The sequence below is a fragment of the Oncorhynchus masou genome, chromosome 23 (assembly GCF_036934945.1).
Source record: "Oncorhynchus masou masou isolate Uvic2021 chromosome 23, UVic_Omas_1.1, whole genome shotgun sequence".
In the NCBI taxonomy this organism is placed as follows: Eukaryota; Metazoa; Chordata; class Actinopteri; order Salmoniformes; family Salmonidae; genus Oncorhynchus; species Oncorhynchus masou.
In genome coordinates, this window is record NC_088234.1 from 16,843,023 (window position 1) to 16,868,905 (window position 25,883).

Here is a 25,883-nt window from a genome sequence, read left to right on the forward strand (position 1 = left end):
GTCTGTCTGTCTGTCTGTCTCTGTCTGTCTCTCTCTCTGTCTGTCTGTCTGTCTGTCTGTCTGTCTGTCTGTCTGTCTGTCTGTCTGTCTGTCTGTCTGTCTGTCTGTCTGTCTGTCTGTCTGTCTGTCTGTGTCTGTGTGTGTGTGTGTGTGTCTGTGTCTCTCTCTCTCTCTATCTGTGTGTGTAAAGCAGGATGTGATGATAGATTGTGAAACAGCCAGACATAGGCTGGGCAAGTGTCTGACTCACCTGTGTGTGCATGGGTGGGTGTGTCACACTTATCTTTACGACAAGGAGGGATCATTACACATGAACACCGCATTATACAAAGATACAATATCTCAGGAATGCTGTGCTCCTACATTCATATGTGCAAGCAAAGAGTTTCTACTTTGAGAGATTTTTATTTAGCCACATTCGACATAACACATGCAGGTTTCAACACGTCATCTCTTCACACAGCTAAATAGATTGTTTTAAGTTCACATTCTGTCATTTGAGCAGAGGATACTTGTCTTCATGAGAATATGTCTTCATTGTCTGGTGAGTGTCTGTTAAATAGAACATATTTTATAATTCGATAACATTATGGGGTGGTTTCCTGGTCAGAGCTTTAATTAAACCAGGACTAGGCTCTTTCTGCACCATTGCTTATCTTCACATTACTGACTTCTAGACTATGGAGTCCTTGACTAGAGGAACTAGGTGCAGATGGTTATGATGTGAGGTTGTTTCAGAAGCCTGGGACGGACTACAAATATTTAAGTGTCAAACGGCAGAAAAGTGGCACATTTATATGGTTTAGTGGATTATATGGGATAGTTCATGATTTTGGCAGTGAGGCCCTTTAAATCAAATCAAATCAAATTGTATTTGTCACATACACATGGTTAGCAGATGTTAATGCGAGTGTAGCAAAATGCTTGTGCTTCTAGTTCCGACAATGCAGTAATAACCAACAAGTAATCTAACTAACAATTCCAAAACTACTGTCTTATACACACAAGTGTAAGGGGATAAAGAATATGTACATAAAGATATATGAATGAGTGATGGTACAGAGCAGCATAGGCAAAATACAGTAGATGGTATCGAGTACAGTATATACATATGAGATGAGTATGTAAACAAAGTGGCATAGTTAAAGTGGCTAGTGATACATGTATTACATAAAGATGCAGTAGATGATATAGAGTACAGTATATACGTATACATATGAGATGAATAATGTAGGGTATGTAAACATTATATTAGGTAGCATTGTTTAAAGTGGCTAGTGATATATTTTACATAATTTCCCATCAATTCCCATTATTAAAGTGGCTGGAGTTGAGTCAGTGTGTTGGCAGCAGCCACTCAATGTTAGTGGTTGCTGTTTAACAGTCTGATGGCCTTGAGATAAAAGCTGTTTTTCAGTCTCTCGGTCCCAGCTTTGATGCACCTGTACTGACCTCGCCTTCTGGTCCGTGACTGGGCTGGTTTTCTTCTTGTAGTCCGTAATTGACTGTAGACCCTGCCACATACCTCTTGTGTCTGAGCCGTTGAATTGAGATTCTACTTTGTCTCTATACTGACGCTTAGCTTGTTTGATTGCCTTGCGGAGGGAATAGCTGCACTGTTTGTATTCGGTCATGTTTCCAGTCACCTTGTCCTGATTAAAAGCAGTGGTTCGCGCTTTCAGTTTCACGCGAATGCTGCCATCAATCCACGGTTTCTGGTGTGGGAAAGTTTTAATCGTTGCTATGGGAACGACATCTTCAACGCACGTTCTAATGAACTCGCACACCGAATCAGCGAATTCGTCAATGTTGTTGTCTGACGCAATACGAAACATATCCCAGTCCACGTGATGGAAGCAGTCTTGGAGTGTGGAATCAGCTTGGTCGGACCATCGTTGGACAGACCTCAGCGTGGGAGCTTCTTGTTTTAGTTTCTGTCTGTAGGCAGGGATCAGCTTTTCCGAAAGGAGGGCGGGGCAGGGCCTTATATGCGTCGCGGAAGTTAGAATAACAATGATCCAAGGTTTTGCCAGCCCTGGTTGTGCAATCAATATGCTGATACAATTTAGGGAGTCTTGTTTTCAGATTAGCCTTGTTAAAATCCCCAGCTACAATGAATGCAGCCTCAGGATGTATGGATTCCAGTTTGCAAAGAGTCAAATAAAGTTTTTTCAACGCCATCGATGTGTCTGCTTGGGGGGAATATATACGGCTGTGATTATAATCGAAGAGAATTCTCTTGGTAGATAATGCGGTCGACATTTGATTGTGAGGAATTGTAAATCAGGTGAGCAGAAGGATTTGAGTTCCTGTATGTTTCTGTGATCACACCACGTCTCGTTAGCCATAAGGCATACGCCCCCGTCCCTCTTCTTACCAGAAAGATGTTTGCTTCTGTCGGCGCGATGCGTGGAGAAACCAACTGGCTGCACCGACTCCGATAGCATCTCTCCAGTGAGCCATGTTTCCGTGAAGCAAAGAACGTTACAGTCTCTGATGTCCCTCTGGAATGCTACCCTTGCTCGGATTTCATCAACCTTGTTGTCAAGAGACTGGACATTGGCGAGAAGAATGCTAGGGAGTGGTGCACGATGTGCCCGTCTCCGGAGTCTGACCAGAAGACCGCCTCGTTTTCCTCTTTTACGGAGTCGTTTTTTTGGGTCGCCGGCTGGGATCCATTCCGTTGTCCTGGGTGAAAGGCAGAACACAGGATCCGCTTCGCGAAAGTCATATTCTTGGTCGTACTGATGGTGAGTTGACGCTGCTCTTATATTCAGTAGTTCTTCTCGACTGTATGTAATGAAACCTAAGATTACCTGAAGTACTAATGTAAGAAATAACACGTAAAAACACTAAAAACTGCATTGTTTCCTATTGTTTCCTAGGAACGCGTAGCGAGGCGGCCATCTCTGTCGGCGCCGAAGTCCCTAGAGTCAGATGAACTTGTTTTGCTAAGTAGCTTTAGTGCAATGACTGGAATTGCTAACATGCTAGCTGTTCCTGTAGACTTCCAGTCATTTCACAAATGACCTATTAACTTCCTTCATATTTGATGCAGACACATAAAAAAAGTATCCACGAGTTCGTATGAATCTGGGGAAGTAGATAAAATTATTTGATGATGCTGAAAAGTCCCATTAAAGTTTGACCCTGCAATTCAAAATGTTGTATTTGGCCTGCTACAAATGGGAATTGTACAGAAGTGTACAGGAGGAGTCTCACCATAGAGATACTCTATAGAGAATCTAGGAAGATCCATTTAGTTAACAAAGTGGGACATTTTCTCTTTACTTAAACTAGATACAATATAACAGAAAGACAGAGAAGTTGCTCAGAAAGTTCCTATGTTCCTTTACTCTTTTGGATCAAAGCAATAGTCAAGTTTACTTATACGGAAAGATATTGCACTTGTTCGACAAGGATGGACAGTGAGTATCTTCTTATTCATTGTTTATAGTTCATGGGGGAATTGTGACATGTAGTTTTGTTGATTCATGTAGTTATTGTTCATGAACTCATTTTCATTAAAGGGGCAATCAGCAGTTACTTTTGGAGATTTAATTAAATTAATAATATGCATCCATTGATTATTGATGAATATAACATATATATGCCTCATGAGCTTAGTTCAACTGTCGCACCCCATCAAAACCCCAAATGCACAGCTTGTTTTACTCCAAAGTTTGTCAACAATGTAAATGTGATCAAATATTGTTTATCCTCAAAACATGGTTAAAACTATGGGCCCACCCCTCAGCTGTTTACCAAAGCAGAGGTGTGGTGAGACTTTGTTATTTTTCAATTAAGGGCTCTAGCTTTAAAGTATTATATGAGGTACAATTCTTTACAAGAAAGTAGTTAACAATTAATGGGATCCTTTAGAGATCTTTGTGATTATATATGCATATTACTATAAACAATGTGTAAATAAAAATACATTTAAGTCATAATGACAACCCCTCCTCCCTATAGAGTCAAACCAAAGGAGGATTGTGCTGCTGGGGAAAACAGGAAGTGGCAAAAGCAGTGCAGGAAACACCATCTTTGGAGGAGATGAAGAGTTCAAGATAGACAGTTCAGCCAAGTCCAAAACACACAAGTGTGAAGCAAAGACCAAGATCATTAATGGAAGAAAAATCACTTTAGTAGACACACCTGGACTCTTTGACACAAACATCACTGAAGGGAAGCTGAAACCCGAACTAGTGAAATGTATTGTAGAGTGTAATCCGGGGCCACATGCCATTCTCATCGTGCTTAAAGTGGAAAAGTACACAGACCAAGAGAAACAAGTCATTGCAAAAATTGAGGAATGTTTTTCACCAGAGGCCTTCAAATATGCCATAGTTCTCTTCACTCATGGTTACCAGCTCAAAGGTAGAGCCATTGATGATTTTGTGAAAACCAGTGAGGAATTGAATGAGCTCGTGGAGAAATGTGGTGGCCGCTGTCATGTCATTGATAATGAATTCTGGAACAACAGTCAGCAGGGTCAGTACAGGAACAACCAGTTCCAAGTAGCAGAGTTACTCAACACCATAGAGGAGATGATGAGAGAGAACAGAGGTGGGTGCTACACCAACAAGTTTCTCCAAGCAGTGAATCGGGAAATAAAAGTAGAGATAGAAAGTATTACAGAGGAGTCAAATGGCGAGAAGTCACCGGAAGAGATCAATGAACAGGCCACTGAAAATGTGTGGAAGAGACTCCTGATCAAATTGACAGGGATAGCAACTGGTACAATAGTGGCAGCTCTCCTTGGGGTTGCAGGGGCAGTAGCATTCGTTTGCTCAGTACTTGGTAAGATTCCCACGGTAACTGAACTTGCGGCAAGAGGACTAGGAGCAGCAATAACAGCAAGCATAGCTGGAGGAGTTGTTGCTGGGGGAGCAATAGGAGGGGGGATGATAGGAGCTGGTGTAGCAGAGGATGCAGAGACACCAGGAGAGGCAGCAGAGAGAACAACTGAGGCAGTCTGTGAGGTGGGTAAGTATATCTTGGAGGAGGGTAAAGGTATTTTGGACAGTGTAAGAGGTGTGTCAGAGGGGTACAGCAAACTGAGTTTGAGTGAAGAAAAGAAGTAGCAGGAGGACTCTAGGTATTCAAAAAACACAGGTGAAATGAGTGAATGAGTGTTAACAACCTGTGTTTCAATAGTTTACTAAGCACAACAGTCAGTACCATACCACAGAAGAAGAAAAACTGTTCAAACAAATAATAAACATTTCAGACAAATCAAATCAAACCTTATAACATGTCATTGTTTTAACATAATTATAATAGCACATTTTTTATTTCAGTGTTTTAACAGAATTACAGTAGCAAATGTTTGATTCCAATGTTTTACAGATTTACACTAGCAAATTTTTGATTGCTAATTTCAAATGATTGAAAGAAAAATAATTTCCTTTCAATGTAAATCATGTAATGAGTGACATGAAAAAAGCACACACAAAAGAACACATTATATATAACATGAATGATAATAACATGTAATTATAACACTGTATGAATTGAAAGAACTGGAGACAGAGAAGTGGCTCATAAAATCGTATTTCCAAAGGCATAGATTTGTCACGCCCTGACCTTAGTTATCTTCATATTCTTTATTATTTTGGTTAGGTCAGGGTGTGACGAGGGTGGTTTGTTTTGTTTTTCTATTGTCTAGGAGTTTTGTATGTCTAGGGGTTTTGTAAGTCTAGGTGTTTATATGTCTGTGGTTGCCTGGATTGGTTCTCAACCAGAGGCAGCTCTTTATCGTTGTCTCTGATTGGGGACCATATTTAGGTAGCCATATTCCTTGGGTAGTTTGTGGGTTCTTCGTCTATGTTTAGTTGCCTGTCTGCACTAGCCATAATAGCTTTACGTTATGTATAGTTTTGTTCAGTGTTCGTTCTTTCATTAAAATAAGTATGCTGCGCCTTGGTCTCCTCTATACGACGACCGTGACAAGATTTGATATCAGGGTTTCCCTTTTTACAGCCTAATAGCTTATAGTTCATGGAAATGTATTCAGTGACTGTTATGTACTTGAGTGAAGACCCAAAAGCGGTTTTAACAGAAAACAGAGTTCTTTAATGAAAAACAGGAATGGCATAAATCCTCTTCCAACGTTGACAATGGAACAAAAAGAACGTAGTATAGTGCAGGATGCACCTGCCAGGCAGACTCCGACAGGATAGGACAAGGTGGAAGCAAACGAGACGACAGCTTGCTTCTGGCATCAAAAACACAAACAAGAATCAGACACTGAAAGTAGCAGGAACAGAGAGAGAAATAGAGACCTAATCAGAGGGGGAAGAGAGAACAGGTGTGAAAGAGTGAATGAGCTAGTTAGGGGAGATGTAGAACAGCTGAAGAATGAGAGACAGAGAAGGTAACCTAAAAAGACCAGCAGAGAGAGACAGAGTGAAGAGAAAGGACAGGAACAGACATAACAAGACATGACAGTACCCCCCACTCACCGAGCGCCTCCTGGCGCACTCGAGGAGGAAACCTGGCGGCAACGGAGGAAATCATCGATCAGCGAACGGTCCAGCACGTCCCGAGAGGGAACCCAACTCCTCTCCTCAGGACCGTACCCCTCCCAATCCACTAGGTACTGATGACCACGGCCCCGAGGGCGCATGTCCAAAATCCTACGAACCCTGTAGATGGGTGCGCCCTCGACAAGGATGGGGGGGGAGGGACGAGCGGGGCGCGAAGAACGGGCTTAACACAGGAGACATGGAAGACCGGGTGAACGCGACGAAGATAGCGCGGGAGAAGAAGTCGCACTGTGACAGGATTAATGACCTGGGAAATACGGAACGGACCAATGAACCGCGGGGCCAACTTGCGAGAAGCTGTCTTAAGGGGAAGGTTCTGAGTGGAGAGCCATACTCTCTGACCGCAACAATATCTAGGACTCTTGGTCCTACGCTTATTAGTGGCCCTCACAGTCTGCGCCCTATTACGGCAAAGTGCCGACCTGACCCCCTTCCAGGTGCGCTCGCAACGCTGGACAAAAGCCTGAGCGGAGGGGACGCAGGACTCGGCGAGCTGAGAACAGCGGAGGCTGGTACCCGAGGCTACTCTGAAAAGGAGATAGACCGGTAGCAGACGAGGGAAGCGAGTTGTGGGCGTACTCTGCCCAGGGGAGCTGTTCTGACCAAGACGCAGGGTTACGAAAAGAAAGACTGCGTAAAATGCGACCAACAGTCTGATTGGCCCGTTCGGCTTGACCGTTAGACTGGGGATGAAAGCCGGACGAGAGACTGACGGAAGCCCCAATCAAACGGCAAAACTCCCTCCAAAATTGAGACGTGAACTGCGGGCCTCTGTCGGAAACGACGTCAGACGGAAGGCCATGAATTCGGAAAACATTCTCGATAATGATCTGAGCCGTCTCCTTAGCAGAAGGGAGCTTAGCGAGAGGAATGAAATGAGCCGCCTTAGAGAATCTATCGACAACCGTAAGAATAACTGTCTTCCCCGCTGATGAAGGCAGTCCGGTGATGAAATCTAAAGCGATGTGAGACCACGGTCGAGAGGGAATGGGAAGCGGTCTGAGACGGCCGGCAGGAGGAGAGTTCCCAGATTTAGTCTGCGCGCAGACCGAACAAGCGGCGACAAATCGACGCGCGTCACGTTCCCGAGTGGGCCACCAGAAACGCTGGCGAATGGAAGCGAGCGTACCCCCGAACGCCGGGGTGGCCGGCTAACTTGGCAGAGTGGGCCCACTGAAGAACGGCCGGACGAGTAGGAACAGGAACGAACAGAAGGTTCCTAGGACAAGCTCGCGGCAACGGAGTGTGAGCGAGTGCTTGCTTTACCTGCCTCTCAATTCCCCAGACAGTCAACCCGACAACACGCCCTTCAGGGAGAATCCCCTCGGGGTCGGTGGAGACCTCAGAAGAACTGAAGAGACGAGATAAAGCATCAGGCTTGGTGTTTTTGAGCCCGGACGATAAGAAATAACAAACTCGAAACGAGCGAAAAACAGAGCCCAACGAGCCTGACGCGCATTAAGTCGTTTGGCTGAACGGATGTACTCAAGGTTCCTATGGTCAGTCCAAACGACAAAAGGAACGGTCGCCCCCTCCAACCACTGTCGCCATTCGCCTAGGGCTAAGCGGATGGCGAGCAGTTCGCGATTACCAACATCATAGTTACGTTCTGACGGCGATAAGCGATGAGAGAAAAACGCGCAAGGATGGACCTTGCCGTCAGAGAGAGAGCGCTGAGAAAGAATGGCTCCCACGCCCACCTCTGACGCGTCAACCTCAACAACAAACTGACTAGAGATGTCAGGTGTAACAAGAATAGGTGCGGATGTAAAACGATTCTTAAGAAGATCAAAAGCTCCCTGGGCGGAAACGGACCACTTAAAGCACGTCTTAACAGAAGTAAGGGCTGTGAGGGGAGCTGCCACCTGACCGAAATTACGGATGAAACGACGATAGAAATTAGCGAAGCCCAGAAAGCGCTGCAGCTCGACGCGTGACTTAGGAACGGGCCAATCAATGACAGCCTGGACCTTAGCGGGATCCATCTTAATGCCCTCAGCGGAAATAACGGAACCGAGAAAAGGGACAGAGGCGGCATGAAAAGTGCACTTCTCAGCCTTCACATAAAGACAGTTCTCCAAAAGGCGCTGGAGGACGCGTCGCACGTGCTGAACATGAATCGAGAGAGACGGTGAAAAAATCAGGATATCGTCCATGTAAACGAAAACAAAAATGTTCAGCATGTCTCTCAGGACGTCGTTAACTAGTGCCTGAAAGACAGCTGGAGCGTTAACGAGGCCGAAAGGAAGAACCCGGTATTCAAAGTGCCCTAACGGAGTGTTAAACGCCGTCTTCCACTCGTCCCCCTCCCTGATGCGCACGAGATGGTAGGCGTTACGAAGGTCCAATTTGGTGAAAAACCTGGCTCCCTGCAGGATCTCGAAGGCTGAAGACATAAGAGGAAGCGGATAACGATTCTTAACTGTTATGTCATTCAGCCCTCGATAATCCACGCATGGGCGCAGGGACCCGTCCTTCTTCTGAACAAAAAAAAACCCCGCTCCGGCGGGAGAGGAGGAGGAGACTATGGTACCGGCGTCGAGCGAAACCGACAAATAATCCTCGAGAGCCTTACGTTCGGGAGCCGACAGAGAGTATAATCTACCCCGGGGGGGAGTAGTTCCCGGAAGGAGATCAATACTACAGTCATACGACCGGTGTGGAGGGAGAGAAGTGGCCTTGGAACGACTGAACACCGTGCGCAGATCGTGATACTCCTCCGGCACCCCTGTCAAATCGCCAGGCTCCTCCTGTGAAGAAGAGACAGAGGAAACAGGAGGGATAGCAGACATTAAACAGGTCACATGACAAGAAACATTCCAGGATAGGATAGTATTACTAGACCAATTAATAGAAGTATAGACCAATTAATAATAATATGGCGCACTAGCCAGGGATGACCCAAAACAACAGGTGTAAAAGGTGAACGAAAAATTAAAAAAGAAATGGTTTCGCTATGATTACCAGAGACAGTGAGGGTTAAAGGCAGCGTCTCACGCTGAATCTTGGGGAGAGAACTACCATCTAAAGCGAACAAGGCCGTTGGCTCCCCTAACTGTCTGAGAGGAATGTCATGTTCCCGAGCCCAGGTCTCGTCCATAAAACAGCCCTCCGCCCCAGAGTCTATCAAGGCACTGCAGGAAGCAGATGAACCGGGCCAGCGGAGATGGACCGGAAAGGTAGTGCGTGATCCAGAAGGAGAGGCCTGAGTAGTTGCGCTCACCAGTAGCCCTCCTCTTACTGATGAGCTATGGCTTTTACTGGACATGAGGTGACAAAATGACCAGCGGAGCCGCAGTAGAGACAGAGGCGATTGGTGACTCTCCGTTCCTTCTCCTTGGCCGAGATGCGGATACCCCCCAGCTGCATAGGCTCAGCATCCGAGCCGGCGGGGGAGGGTGGCAGTGATGCGGCAGGTGGCAGTGATGTGGAGAGGGGAGCAACGGAGAACGCGAACTCCTTTCCACGTGCTCGGCGACGAAGATCAAACCGTCGCTCTATGCGAATAGCGAGAGCTATTAAGGAGTCCAGACTGGAAGGAACCTCCCGGGAGAGGATCTCATCCTTAACCTCGACGAGGAGACCCTCCAGAAAACGAGCGAGCAAAGCCGGCTCGTTCCAGTCACTAGAGGCAGCGAGAGTGCGAAACTCAATAGAATAATCCGTTATGGATCGATTCCCCTGACATAGGGAAGACAGGGCCCTGGAAGCCTCCTCCCCAAAAACAGAACGGTCAAAAACCCGTATCATCTCCTCCTTAAAGTCCTGAAACTGGTTAATACACTCAGCCCTCGCCTCCCAGATTGCCGTGCCCCACTCACGCGCCCGTCCGGTGAGGAGAGAAATGACGTAGGCGATGCGGGCTGCGCTCCTGGAGTAAGTGTTGGGCTGGAGAGAGAACACCACATCACACTGAGTGAGGAATGAGCGGCACTCAGTGGGCTCCCTGAGTAACAGGGCGGGTTGTTGATCCTGGGCTCCGGAGACTCGGAAACCCTGGAAGTGGGCGGTGGATCGAGGTGGAGTTGGTGAACCTGTCTTGTGAGGTCGGAGACTTGGACGGCCAGGGTCTCAACGGCATGTCGAGCAGCAGACAATTCCTCCTCGTGTCTGCCTAGCATCGCTCCCTGGATCTCGACGGCGGAGTGAAAAGGGTCCGGAGCCGCTGGGTCCATTCTTGGTCTGATTCTTCTGTTATGTACTTGAGTGAAGACCCAAAAGCGGTTTTAACAGAAAACAGAGTTCTTTAATGAAAAACAGGAATGGCATAAATCCTCTTCCAACGTTGACAATGGAACAAAAAGAACGTAGTATAGTGCAGGATGCACCTGCCAGGCAGACTCCGACAGGATAGGACAAGGTGGAAGCAAACGAGACGACAGCTTGCTTCTGGCATCAAAAACACAAACAAGAATCAGACACTGAAAGTAGCAGGAACAGAGAGAGAAATAGAGACCTAATCAGAGGGGGAAGAGAGAACAGGTGTGAAAGAGTGAATGAGCTAGTTAGGGGAGATGTAGAACAGCTGAAGAATGAGAGACAGAGAAGGTAACCTAAAAAGACCAGCAGAGAGAGACAGAGTGAAGAGAAAGGACAGGAACAGACATAACAAGACATGACAGTGACATCACCTCAATTGTAGAAATATTGACTTTATTTACAAAAAAAACTTGCTGACTTATTTGATTACTATGATTCATTTTGTATTTACTCTTTTAAATGATTACAGAAGGATTGTGTTAAGGCTTTGTATTCCATACTTTTTTGATTAGAATTGCTTGCCAAAACAATAAAAGAGCTCAAATCACATTTTATTTGTCACATACACGTGTTTAGCAGATGTTATTGCGGGTGTAGAGAAATGCTTGTGCTTCTAGTTCCGACAGTGCAATAATATCTAACAGGAAATATATAACAATTTAACAACATATACCCAATACACACAAATCTAAGTAAGGAATGGAATTAAGAACATATAAATATATGGACGAGCAATGTCAGAGCGACATAGACTAAGATACATTAGAATAGTATAGAATACAGTATATACATATGAGATGAGTAATGCAAGATATGTAAACATTAATAAAGTGACGTAATTAAAGTGACTAGTGTTCCATTTATTAAAGTGGCCAATGATTTTAAGTCTGTGTATATAGGCTGCAGTCTCTCTGTGCTAGTGGAGGCTATTTAACAGTCTCATGGCCTTGAGATAGAAGCTGTTTTTCAGTCTCTCGGTCCCAGCTTTGATGCACCTGTACTGACCTCACCTTCTGGATGATAGCGGGGTGAACAGGCAGTGGCTCGAGTGGTTGTTGTCCTTGACAATAATTTTGGCCTTCCTGTGACATCGGGTGCTGTAGATGTCCTGGACAGCAGGTAGTTTGCACCCGGTGATGGGTTGTGCAGACCGCACCACCTTCTGGAGAGCCCCACGGTTGTGGGTGGTACAGTTGCCGTACCAAGTGGTGTAAAGCCCAACAGGATGCTCTCAATTGTGCATCTGTAAAAGTTTGTGAGGGTTTTAAGTGACAAGACACATTTCTTCAGCCTCCTGAGGTTGAAGAGGCGCTATTACGCCTTCTTCACCACAATGTCTGTTTCAGCTTGTCAGTGATGTGTACGTCGAGGGACTTAACTTTCTACCTTCTCTGGGGCGGCAGGATAGCCTATTGGTTAGAGCGTTGGACTAGTAACCAGAAGGTTGCAAGTTCAAACCCCCAAGCTGATAAGGTACAGATCAGTCGTTCTGCCCATGAACAGGCAGTTAACCCACTGTTCCTAGGCCGTCATTGAAAATGAGAATTTGTTCTTAACTGACTTGCCTAGTTAAATAAAAAATGCTGTCATGTGGAAGGGGCAATGCTCCCTCTGCTATTTCCGATCATCTCCTTTGTTTTGTTGAGTGAGAGGTTATTTTCCTGGCATCATACTCCCAGAGCCCTCACCTCCTCCCGTTGTTGTTGGTAATCAAGCCTACTACTGCTGTGGTGTCTGCAAACTTGATGATTGAGTTAGAGGCTTGCTTGGCCACACAGTCATGGGTGAACAGGGAGTAGAGGAGGGGGCTGAGTATGCACCCTTGTGTGGCCCCAGTGTTGAGGATCAGTGAAGTGGTGGTGTTGTTTCCCACCTTCACCACCTAGGGGCGGCACGCCAGGAAGTCCAGTACTCAATTACACAGGGCGGGGTTCAGACCAAGGGCCTCGAGCTTAATGATGAGCTTGGAGGATACTATGGTACTATGGTAAAAGCTTAACGGTTGGACAAGATGGCTACTGGACTAGAATACTGGTGTATTTCAGCAAAAGGTAAATCAATTAAACTACTGATGAACTGCTAAAGAAGCACACAGCGACCTATGCTTTTTTAATGGACAAAAGTCTTTAAAGTAAAAAAATATATAAGATTATTATGTATTATTTTCTCTTCTAAATGATTTCCCAATTTTAGGACTGTGGAATAAGTATTCCATATTCTGTTATCTATTTATAAAACAGGAGTGTATCACATTTGTCAGCAATTATTATGAATCTACACCACACAACAGCAGTAGAGAGGCTATCTTTCTCTTTCTGTCTGTATCTGGCAGAACACCTCCCACTCTCTTCTGAGAAATCAAAACTGATCGGAATCTCGTCTCTCTCTGATGCTACTGTTTACTGGGTTAATAAAATATTTTAAAAGGTTTTGATTGGGTTTTGTGTCTCTCACTCATACTCTATCAACTGATAGTTCTGAAGGTGCGTACGTACATCTTACTATGATTGGCTATAACATTAAACCCCCCACCATCTCTCTCTGTCTCTCTCTCACTCTCTCTTTCTGTCCCTCTCTATCTCTCTCTGTCTCTCTTTCTGTCCCTCTCTATCTCTCTCTGTCTCTCTTTCTCTCCCTCTCTCTCTTTCTGTCTCTCTCTCTTTCTCTCCCTCTCTATCTCTCTGTCTCTCCCTCTCTATCTCTCTGTCTCTTGTCGTGGAAATTTCCTCTATTTACCAAATCATGGGAGCAAACCACACACACAAGTCATAGTTATCAAAGTCCATCTTTAATTATATGAGCTCTATAGCATTTTCTGTGACTCTCAATCCTTCAGTATCTCTACTCAAAAGTTGAGAGCCCCCACACAATGGCAAATGGGATCCTTTATAGCGAAGATCCACCCCCTCCTAGACGACATGACAATCCACAGGTCTTAGGAACTTACACAGAGGAAGACTTTACTAAAGAGAGGAGTATCCCCTAGCCAGACAGCGTTGGCTATACATTATCGTTCAGTTTTGTCTCCTTTCTCAAACTCAGAAACATAAACCAATCCTCCATATCAACATGCATATATCAAATTGTCATTTAGATACAACCAATTCTAAATACAACCAATCCTGGACAAGATCACAGAGGCACACAGACATTGTGGAGCAAAAGATATGTTTACACATGATGACACTTTGACCTCTCCCCTCTCTGCGGTCCATGCAACTTAGTCTTGACATAGAACAGACAACTGCAACCTCACCACAGTATTATACAAAAATAACCTTCTTGATGAGAAGTAACTTACAAAAATATGATGAATATAAAACATCTTACATATGGTAAAAACTAATTCTGATTATTCCCTAACACTCTCCCTCTCTATCTCTCTCTGTCTCTCCCTCTCTCTCTCTCTCTCTCCCTCTCTATCTCTCTCTGTCTCTCCCTCTCTATCTCTCTCTGTCTCTCCCTCTCTATCTCTCTCTGTCTCTCCCTCTCTCTCCCTCTCTGTCTCTCCCTCTCTCTATCTCTCTCTGTCTCTCTCCCTCTGTAAAGCAGGATGTGGTGATAGATTGTGAAACAGCCAGACATGGGCATGTGTCTGACTACCTGTTTTTACTATGTGTGTGTGTGTGTGTGTGTGTGTGTGTGTGTGTGTGTGTGTGTGTGTGTGTGTGTGTGTGTGTGTGTGTGTGTGTGTGTGTGTGTCTGTGTGTGTGTGTGTGGGGGATGGGTGCGTCACAGTTATCTTTACGGCAAGAAGGGGTCATTTCCTGTTGAAAGAGAAAGTAAAATATAGTTTCCTAGTGTTTATTCTTTATAAACATTCAACTCAATAGGATACTCTTCAGTACTTCATGAATGTAGATATTTTTGTATTTTTCATACAAAATCTTGCAGCATTTAATCTCAAGGGTCTCAACACCTACAAACAAAATTCATCACACAACTCTAACCTTTCTGTTTGGTTTTTTGACTGTCATATAATCAAGATCAGTGTTACTGTATGACATGTCATGTAGTTATGGTGAACTACAGAGAGACCAAGAGACAATGGCTGTGTCATTCCAGGAAGATGTTCCATCCCCTCTGATCTCATTTACTCCCCTTCACAGATCTGATAGGACTGGAAAGCAATATGGTGGAAACTAGATGGAGCTATTGCTTACACCTTACCAGTTGCTTCAGATCTGTGAAGCGGAGTGAACGAAGGCAGAGGGCAAGGAACATCTTCCTGTCATGAAACATGCAGCCACTTGTGGGGCGGGGGAGATTGTCTACATTTATTTTGGCACATTTGACATAGCACATGAAGGTTTCAAAACGCCATTGCTTCCTCATAGCTAAATAGATTGTTTTAAGTTCACATTCTGTCATTTGAGAAGAGGATACTTGTCTTCATGAGAAGATGTCTTCATTGTCTGGTGAGTGTCTGTTAAAAATACATATTTTTTTTATTTTAGATTATATTATGGGGTGGTTTCCTGGTCAGAGCTTTAATTAAACCAGGACTAGGCTAATTCTGCTACTATTGCTTATCTTCAGATTACTGACTTCTAGACAATGGAGTCCTTGATTTAATGAACTAGGTGCAGGTGGTTATGATGTGAAAAGTTGGAAAAGTGGCAGGTTTTAGATTTGGGTTGGGCAAGCAGAGTGAATTAGAGGCAAACAACAAAATACTTTATTTTAAACATTTATATGTTTTTTAATGATTATGTTTCAACCCATTCTGGTTTATCTATTATGTTAAATTGCTTTGTTTCCAGAAATATAATTGACTCTAACTTTTTATTCTAAAAACCATTTAAAATTGTCAGACAAACATCCAAAAAAAAAAAAAAAAAAGGGGGCACAAGGAAGTGATGCGTCTATTTTCTTTAAGGTCTCACTTCAGCTCAAACAAACTCCATTAGCCATGTGCTCTCATCAAATGAAGCCGTTACATGCTCAGACAAAAACTGGGATCCACCATGAATGTAACCATGAAATGTTTACTCTTTATAAACATTAAATTCAATTGGTTAATCTTCAGTGCTTCATGAATGTAGATTTTTTTTAAATATTCCAATCTAAACAATACATGCAAAAGGTTATTTAATCTCAACAGCTTTAAAGGTAATTGTGTACATTGTGCACCAATAATTAATTTTAAAAGCCTGTTATGTTAAATGAAGTGCCCTTTAATATAGACCACTTGGAGAATTCAATAAATCTGACTTGTATGACTAAAGACTTGCAAAAGTGCACAAAATTATGCATTCTGACATGTTCCTCCGTGCACACTCTGTGACTTTTAGGAATATTTTAATGCATTTAACCCCAACATTTCTCCATGTTTTCACCATCATTAAAGCACTAGTTATGTAAGCGAATACCATCCTGAAATGGACAAAAATGAATGGGAAGTCATTGGCACTGGACAAACCATATACACGGTGTCGTTTCATTCAAAGTTGATTGCAAATGCCATATGGCAAATGCCAGGTGTAACACTTTGAAAATCCAACAGGTGGCGAGCGCGCTCCACCGTGGTTTTTCATATTGCAAATGCAACACAAGTCAACATCCAAAAGAAAAATTTTGAAAAAGTGAGAAAAAAAATCAAAAACCTAGCAACCCCTTAAAAAAAGGGCTTTCTGGACCGTTTTTTTGAAATTCTTTTGATTTTTCTGTCAATTAAACATGTGCATTTGCAATATGTTTCAATGAGCATTTACCATCACGAATTTGGCATGCTCAAAAGTCAAACTTTACTTTGCTCAAACTATACTTTTGTCAACTTTTATTATCATAATTGTTTATTTTTTTTACTTGTGCATAAGGCGTATGTTTTGTCCATTTGCAATATGATTTCATAGGAAGTCAAAGTCAAAAGTCACTTTTTTGGGGGCCAAATGCCATAAGAAATTTGACATGCTCAAAAATCATGCAGAATTGCAAAATTGACTGACCTGATGAACACAGGATGGCCGGGCAGTGATAGTTGCTCCTTTCCATCGCTCGTTGTGTTGACTTCCTCATGTCCATTTGGTGATGTTTTTTCACTATTGAATCCTATTGCAAATGCACGTGCATTTGAAATATGGTTCAATGGGCATTTACCATCATGAATTTGTCATGCTCAAAAATCCTGCAGAAATACAACATTGACTGGCCTGATGAACTCGGGATGGCTGGGCAGTGATTCTAGTTCCTCTCCATCGCTCATTAGGGTTGATTTCAGAATGTCACTTTGGTGATGGTACCTCACTGTTTAAACATATTGCAAATGGACAAGAGTCACCAGCAAGTCACCGTCCATCAGTCAATTAGATATCATTCTGACACCAACTGATACAAACTGACACCAAACCCACTTTTTCCAACTCGTTTAGTAGCCAACTATCATATACTCCAGAGCTGGCCCAAAATTCACAACGTCTTCTGTTCAAACCATAATAAAAATGTAAAACACGTAGTTACGTTCTAGCTGCGGGTCCAGTTCTGATGTTATGTGTAGGCCTAGCTGAGGCGACCCCGGATCCCAAGTTTCAGCTCAATAGGTCATTTGGTGCCTGAGCAAGACCCTAATTGGTGCTGAAAATCCACTTTTTTCCATGCCTTGCTACGGGGTCCTTGAATGAGCAATCGGACAGAAACGTTGGGGTCCATCTATATGGGCCGAGGCGGTCGCAATGCACCTAGTCTTGCGACTCAAGGACATTTCTAAATGTCGTCATTTTCATGATGCAAAAAATGAATTGAAGTTATTGCAAATGTACGAGGCTGTTTCTTGGTCCGAGAAACTTCTAGAGCCACGTAACTCACCACGCACTATCAACCTGACGTCTAGAACAGGTTTCTAAAGTTTCGGAACTCTAAGTCTGACGGTTCTTTAAAAGTTCCAACAAGGTTAACTAACGCAGGCAGTGTATGTCTACGCACCCCAATGTGTCCCTCCTTCCAAGCTGTGTGTGTGTGTGATTTAGTTTTTCTTTGAAATTTTATGGGAAAAATGACTGATTTACAGTTCATGGGGGTTGCCTAATCACACATATGAAGTTTTGGAAATATCTGACTTGTTTAACCCTTCGAAACAGCCCTGAGACACCAATTATGGCACTTCCGGTTGGCACAGGAAGCTATAAGTAAACACATATCCTCATTGGGGTATGCTTTTACAGAATTCTGAGTTTTAAGTCTTTACCTTAAGAACTGAGTTATTTACAGAGGGTTTAGTGAGTGTGTGTTATTTCAGAAAATCACAGAAAATCACAGAAATCTCACAGAGCTCCGCAGCACACTTTAAAAAGATTTGTATGAACACCCTGCAACTGGATCTGTAGCTGTTTTTTTTAAAACCTATTTTTGAACATCACCAATTTGACATTGTACGATTTCTCTTAAATGACGATAGATAAATGTCTGGTTCTTTTTTTATTGATACCGGAGGCTCCTTGACTTTGACTTGAAGCGGAAAAATTATTGCTCTATTTTCATTTTGGACCTTTAATCCCAGAAAAATGTCCATAACTCATAAACCTTTGAGGCCTAGACGCCATCTTGTTTGGGGCCAACTGCCCATTATGCCAAACCTACGCTTGCCAAGTTTCGGCTTCAAAATATTTTCCGTTTTGAAAATAAGGCCACGTCGTGATTCGTAATGTTTTGTACATTTGCAATATGATTGCTTATGCCCTCTTGTGGGATTTACCGGGATAGCGGAAAAATGACCAAAATTTGATTATTTTATAAAACGGAAACCGCGAATTTTAGAAACGTTTTCGGACGTCTAGTAAGGGACCGTACATTTGCAATATGGACTTTCTCACTAACCATATGGCGAATGTCAAAATGTTCCCTTAAGGTATGTTGTTGCTTTGACAAAGTCATTTCTGACGAGTATCATTTATTTCATGTGATTATTTATTCATTTACGTCTATCCCTCATTTTATAGGGAGGGTTTGGGATTTTGGCAATGAGGCCCTTTATCTACTTCCCCAGAGTTAGATTAACTTTTTTTGCTAAGTAGCGTTAGTGCAATGACTGGAAGTCCTGTAGACTTCCAGTCATTTCACTAACACTTGTTAGCATTGGGTTGCAAAACGACCTATTAACTTCCTTCATATTTGATGCAGACACATAAAAAAAGTATCCACGAGTTCATATGAATCTGGGGAAGTAGATAAAATTATTTGATGATGCCAGAAAGTCACATTAAAGTTTGATCCTGAGATTAACACTTTTATTTATTCTGCTTCAAATAAGAAATGTACCAGAGTCATCTGTGGTAGCAGAATCAGAATCCTTTAGGTAACATTGATAAATAAGATGTTCATCAATTTTCATAAAGTATGCTTATGTGGGTAAATGTTACTTGGGGACCAGAGAGGGGAGAGGTCAGGTTAGTCTTATCTGTGAATGTGTCTGTAACTATTCCTAAACCATGTGAAGGGATGGTGTGATTAATGGGGAACCAGTTAGGTTGGCTCCACAATGTCTGTGTGCCAGTCACTCCTCTCTGTAAGCTTGTCCAAGAGGGGTTGTATTTTTTATGGGAGTATCTAGAAATTGACTATTGATACATGCCATTGGATGAGGTAATGTTTTGGTTCTAAGTGGTACCAAGAACGAGATGAGAACTTTGGTTTAGGAGAGGGCAAACTAAACAATAATTTATAGCTAATGCTGTCTGGTTATTGGATACTCCTTTTTTCTGGTAAAAGGTTACTTGTGTAATGTTCCTAAGATCTGTTATTTGTCATGTGAGTTTAGATGGGTGTGTCTTTGCTATAAAGGATCTCAGTTGCCATTATGTTGACACTCTCTGAGAATTAATTTATAGACACCGAATTGATCTGAGAATCACAGGGCTATGGTGAAGCTCATATAATTAAAGATGGACTTTATGATAACTCTGACTTGTGTGGTTTGCTTTCTCATGATTTGGTAATACAGGAAATGTCCACGACACATCTCACCAGAGATACTTTATAGAGAATCTAGGAAGATTCATTTAGTTAACAAAGTATGACATTTTCTCTGAACTTAAACTTTAGATACAATATAACAGAAAGACAGAGAAGTTGCTTAGAGAGCTCCTATGTTCCTTCACTCTTTTGGATCAAACCAATAGACACGTTTACTCATACAGAAAAACACTCATCGACAAGCATGGAGAGTATCTTCTTATTCATTGCTAGAAGTTCTGTTAGCAATTGCATCATGTAGTTTTCTTGATTCATATATTTATGTATATATTTTTATTTCACCTTTATTTAACAGGTAGTTGAGAACAAGTTCTCATTTACAACTGTGACCTGGCCAAGATAAAGCAAAGCAGTGCGACACAAACAACAACACACAGTTACACATGGAATAAACAAGCAGGAATTGGCTTTGAGGGTGACTGCTGGAGTGCATGCTACGGGTGGGTGCTGCTATGGTGACCAGAGAGCTGAGATAAGGCGGGGCTTTACCTAGCAAAGATTACCTGGAACCAGTGGGTTTGGCGACAAATATAAAGCGAGGGCCAGCCAACGAGAGCATACAGGTCGCAGTGGTGGGTAGAATATGGGGCTTTGGTGACAAATGGATGGCACTGTGATAGACTGAATCCAAATTGCTGAGTAGAGTGTTGGAGGCTTTTTGTAAATGACATCTCCGAAGTCAAGGATCGGTAGGATAGTCAGTTTTATGGGGGTATGTTTGGCAGCATGAGCGAAATAGGAAGCCGATTCTAGATTTAATTTTGAATTGGAGATGCTTGATGTGAGTCTTGAAAGAGAGTTTACAGTCTAACCAGACACCTAGGTATTTGTAGTTGTCCACATATTCTATGTCAGAACCGTCCAGTGTAGTGATGCTGGACTGGTGGGCAGGTGCGGGCAGCGATCGGTCGAAGAGCATGTATTTAGTTTTGCTTGCATTTAAGAGCAGTTGAAGGCCACGGAAGGAGAGTTGTAATGGTATTGAAGCTCGTCTGGAGGTTTGTTAACACACTTTCCAAAGAAGGGCCAGAAGTATACAGAATAGTGTCGTCTGCGTAAAGGTGGATCAGAGAATCACCAGCAACAAGAGCGACATCAATGATGTATACAGAGAAAAGAGTCAGCCCAAGAATTGAACCCTGTGGCATCCCCATAGAGACTGTCAGAGGTCCGTACAACAGGCCCTCCGATTTGACACAGTGAACTCTGTCTGAGAAGTAGTTGGTGAACCAGCGAGGCAGTCATTTGAGAAACCAAGGCTGTTGAGTCTGCCGATAAGAATGTGGTGATTGACAGAGTCAAAAGCCTTGGCCAGGTCGATGAATACAGCTGCACAGTATTGTCTCTTATCGATGGCAGTAATGATATAATTTAGGACCTTGAGCGTGGCTGAGGTGCACCCATGACCAGCTCGGAGACCAGATTGCATGGCGGAGAAGGTATGGTGGGATTCCAAATGGTCCTTGATCTGTTTGTTAACTTGGCTTTCGAAACCCTTAGAAAGGCAGGGTAGAATAGATATAGGTCTGTAACAGTTTGGGTCTAGAGTGTCTCCCCCTTTGAAGAGGGGGATGACCGCGCAGCTTTCCAATCTTTGGGGATCTCAGATGATTCGAAAGAGAGGTTAAACAGGCTAGTAATAGGGGTTGCAACAATTGCGGCGGATACTTTTATAAAGAGAGGGTCCAGATTGTCTAGCCCAGCTGATTTATAGGGGTCCAGATTTTGCAGCTCTTTCAGAACATCAGCTATCTGTATTTGGGTGAAGGAGAAATGGGGGAGGCTTGTGCAAGTTGCTGTGGGGGGTGCAGAGCTGTTGACCGGGGTAGGCGTAGCCAAGTGGAAACATGGCCAGCCGTAGAAAAACGCTAGATGACATTCTCAATTATCGTAGATTTATCGGTGGTGACAGTATTTCCTAGCCTAATTGCAGTGGGCAGCTGGGAGGAGGTGCTCTTATTCTCCATGGACTTTACAGTGTCTCAACTTTTGGGAGTTTGTGCTACAGGATGCAAATTTCTGTTTGAAAAAGCTAGCCTTAGCTTTCCTAACTGCCTGTGTATTTTGGTTCCTAACTTCCCTGAAAAGTTACATATCACAGGGGCTATTCGATGCTAATACAGCACGCCACAGAATGTTTTTGTGCTGTTCAAGGGCAGTCAGGTCTGGAGTGAACCAAGGGCTATAACTGTTCCTGAGTGAGTCAATTTTTTTTTTGAATGGGGCATGCTTATTTTTAAGATGGTGAGGAAAGCACATTTAAAGAATAACCAGGCATCCTCTATTGACGGAATGAGGTCAATATCCTTCCAGGAAACCCGGGCCAGGTCAATTATAAAGGCTGAAATGTTTAAGGGAGCGTTTGACAGTGATGATGGGTGGTCATTTGACCGCAGACCCATTACGGACGGAGGCAGTGAGGCCGTGATTGCTGAGATCCTGGTTGAAGACAGAAGAGGTGTATTTTGAAAGCAGTTTGGTCAGGATGATATCTATGAGGATGCCCGTGTTTACGGATTTGGGGTTGTACCTGGTAGGTTCATTGATAATTTGTATGAGATTGAGGGCATCTAGCTTAGATTGTAGGACGGCCGGGGTGTTAAGCATGTCCCAGTTTAGGTCACCTAACAGTATGAGCTTCTGAAGATAGATGGGGGACAATCAATTCACATATGGTGTCCAGGGCACAGCTGGGGGCAGAAGATGGTCTATTGCAAGCTGCAACGGTGAGAGACTTGTTTCTGGAAAGGTGGATTTTTAAAAGTAGAAGCTTAAATTATTTGGGGACAGACCTGGATAGTATGATATAACTCTGCAGGCTGTCTCTGCAGTAGATTGCAACAGCGCCCCCTTTGGCAGTTTTATCTTTTTGGAAAATGTTATAGTTAGGGATGGAAATTTCAGGATTTTTGGTGGCCTTCCTAAGCCAGGATTCAGACACGGCTAGGACATCCGGGTTGGCAGAGTGCTAAAGCAGTGGATAAAACAAACTTAGGGAGGAGACTTCTAACATTAACATGCATCAAACCAAGGCTTTTACGGTTACAGAAGTCAACAAATAAAAGTGCCTAGGGAATGGGAGTGGAGATAGGCGCTGCAGGGCCTGGATTAACCTCTACATCACCAGTGGAACAGAGAAGGAGTATGATAAGGGTACGGCTAAAGGCTATAAGAACTGTTCGTCTAGTGCGTTCGGAACAGAGAGTGAAAGGAGCAGGTTTCTGGGCACGGAAGAATAGATTCAAGGCATAATGTACAGACAAGGGTATGGTAGGATGTGAATACAGTGGAGGTAAACCTGGGCAGTGGAGGTAAACCTGGACACCATTTAAACCAGGTGAGGTCACCGCATGTGTGGGAGGTGGAACTGAAGGGTTAGCTAAGGCATATTGAGCAGGGTTAAAGGCTCTACAGTGAAATAAGACAATAATCACTAACCAAAACAGCAATGGACAAGGCATATTGACCTGAGGGAGAAGCATGCGCAGCAGAGTGATCATAGGGTCCAGTGAGTAGCTAGGTGGGCTGGAGACAGTGATTCAGCGATTCAGACAGTTAGCGGGCCAGGGGCTAGCTGGCTAGCAGAAGGGCCTCAGGGGGGACATCGGGACGGAAGAGTCTGTTGATGCCCCCTCGGGCGGTTTCGTCAGTAGACCAGTCGTAATGGATCGGTGGGGCTCCGTATCGGCAGTAAAGGGGGTCCAGGCCAATTGGAAAAATAGGTATTGTAGCCCAAAGTGCTCCTTGGGATGTTTAAAGCTTGGGAAATATTTTTGTATCCAAATCCGGCTTTAAACTTCTTCACAACAGTATCTCAGACCTGCAAGGTGTGTTCCTTGTTCTTCATGATGCTCTCTGCGCTTTTAACGGACCTCTGAGACTATCACAGTGCAGGTGCATTTATACGGAGACTTGATTACACACAGGTGGATTGTATTTATCATCATTAGTCATTTAGGTCAACATTGGATCATTCAGAGATCCTCACTGAACTTCTGGAGAGAGTTTGCTGCACTGAAAGTAAAGGGGCTGAATAATTTTGCACGCCCAATTTTTCAGTTTTTGATTTGTTAAAAAAGTTTGAAATATCCAATTATTTTCCAATTACTGTATTAATTAATGACACAGGGATCCTTTAGAGATCTTTGGGATTATACATGTATATTACTATAAACAATATGTACAGTGTGTCCATAAAAATATATTTAAGTTATAATGACAACCCCTCCTCCCTATAGAGTCAAAGCCAATGAGGATTGTGCTGCTGGGGAAAACAGGAAGTGGCAAAAGCAGTGCAGGAAACACCATCTTTGGAGGAGGAAAGAAAGAGTTCTTGATAGGTCGTTCAGCCAACTCTGAAACGCACATGTGCGAAACAAAGACCAATGACATTGATGGAAGAAAGCTCACTGTAGTAGACACACCTGGACTCTTTGACACACACATCCTTGAAGAGGAGCTGAAACCTGAACTAGTGAAATGTATTGTAGAATGTGCTCCGGGGCCACATGCCTTCCTCATTGTGCTTAGAGTGGACAGGTACACAGTCCACGAGGAACAAGTCATTACAAAAATTGAGGAATGTTTTTCACCAGAGGCCTTCAAATATGCCACAGTTCTCTTCACTTATGGTGACCAGCTTCTTGAAGGAACAACTATTCAGGATTTTGTGAATACAAATGTGAAACTGAACAAGCTTGTGGAGAAATGTGGTGGCCGCTGTCACGTCATCGACAACAAATACTGGAACAACAGTCAGCAGGATGAGTACAGGAACAACCAGTACCAAGTAGCAGAGCTACTCAACACCATAGAGAAGATGGTGAGAGAGAACGGAGGAGGGTGCTACACCAACGAGATGCTCCAAGAGGCAGATAGATTAATAAAAGCAGAGATAGAGAGTATTAGAGAGTCAAACAGCCAGATGTCAGAGGAAGAGATTGAAAAACTATCCAAGGAAAGAGCGAGAAAGAAACTCCTGATCAAGTTGTCAGGGGTAGCAACAGGTGTAGTGGTAGGAGCTCTACTTGGGGTTGTAGGGTCATTAGCAATAGTACTCTTACTTCTTGCAAACCCATTGGAACAATTAAGTACAAAAGTAGCAGAAGCAACAGCAGCAAAAGTAGCAGGCGTAGTAGCAGGAGGATTAGCAGCAGCAGGAGCAGTAGTAGGAGTAGCAGCAGGAGGAACTGTAGTTGCAGGGGAGATCGGAGGAAGCATTGGAGTTGGTGCAGGGTTAGGCATAGCTGCAGGAGTTGTTGTTGGGACAGCAGCATTAGTAGGAGCAATACAAGGGGGGGTAGTTGGAGCTGAGGCAGCAGAAGATGCAGAGACACCAGGAGAGGCAGCAGAGAAAGCAGCTGAGGCAGTCCTTAAGAAGGGTAAGGGAATCTGGGTGGAGTGTAAAGCAGTCTTGGTGGAGAGTAAAGGATGTGTGGAGAATGTAAGATATATGTCAGATGGGTACAGGAAACTGAGCTTAGGTAATGAAAAGATGTAGCAGGAGCACTCTAGGTATACAAATAAATAATTAAGGGTGATCACAACCTGTGTTTCCATAGTTTTCTCAACACACCAGTCAGTGCTCTACACACCAATCAGTACTGTACAGACCAGTCAGTACTATACACACCAGTCAGTACTATACACACCAGTCAGTACTATACACACCAGTCAGAACTATACCACAGAAGAATAAAAAAATAAGAACAAAAACTGTTTTAATGTCTTGTGAAAGTTAAGTGACAATTCAAACAAATCCAAAAAAATGTCAGACAACTCAAACATTATAACATGTTATTGTTTAAAAAGAATTACAGTAGAATATATTTGATTTCAATGTTTTAACAGAATTACAGGAGCAAATGTTGGATTGCTATTTTCAAATTATTAAAACATTTCCTTTCAATGTAAATGATGTAGTGAATAAAATGAAAAATACCACACAAAAATACCACATTTTATGTAACATGCATGATTACGTCATTGTCATTATAATGCTGTATGTTTTGAAAAAATTGGAGACACAGAGAAGTGACTCATAAAATCATATTTACCACAATGTTGATTTTATATCAGGGTTTCCCTTTTCACAGCTTACGAGCTTTT

General features: G+C 43.3%; 1 protein-coding gene across 1 annotated transcript; it reads left to right on the forward strand.

Moving 5' to 3' along the window:
* The first annotated feature begins 345 nt into the window (after window positions 1-345).
* LOC135510067 (uncharacterized) lies at window positions 346-25,836 on the forward strand. The gene is made up of 4 exons (XM_064930871.1): window positions 346-544; window positions 3,973-5,083; window positions 13,284-13,291; window positions 24,014-25,836. The coding sequence occupies exons 1-4, from the start codon at window positions 529-531 to the stop codon at window positions 25,273-25,275; spliced, it is 2,397 nt and encodes a 798-aa protein (XP_064786943.1). The 5' UTR covers window positions 346-528; the 3' UTR covers window positions 25,276-25,836.
* Window positions 25,837-25,883: the final 47 nt, after the last annotated feature.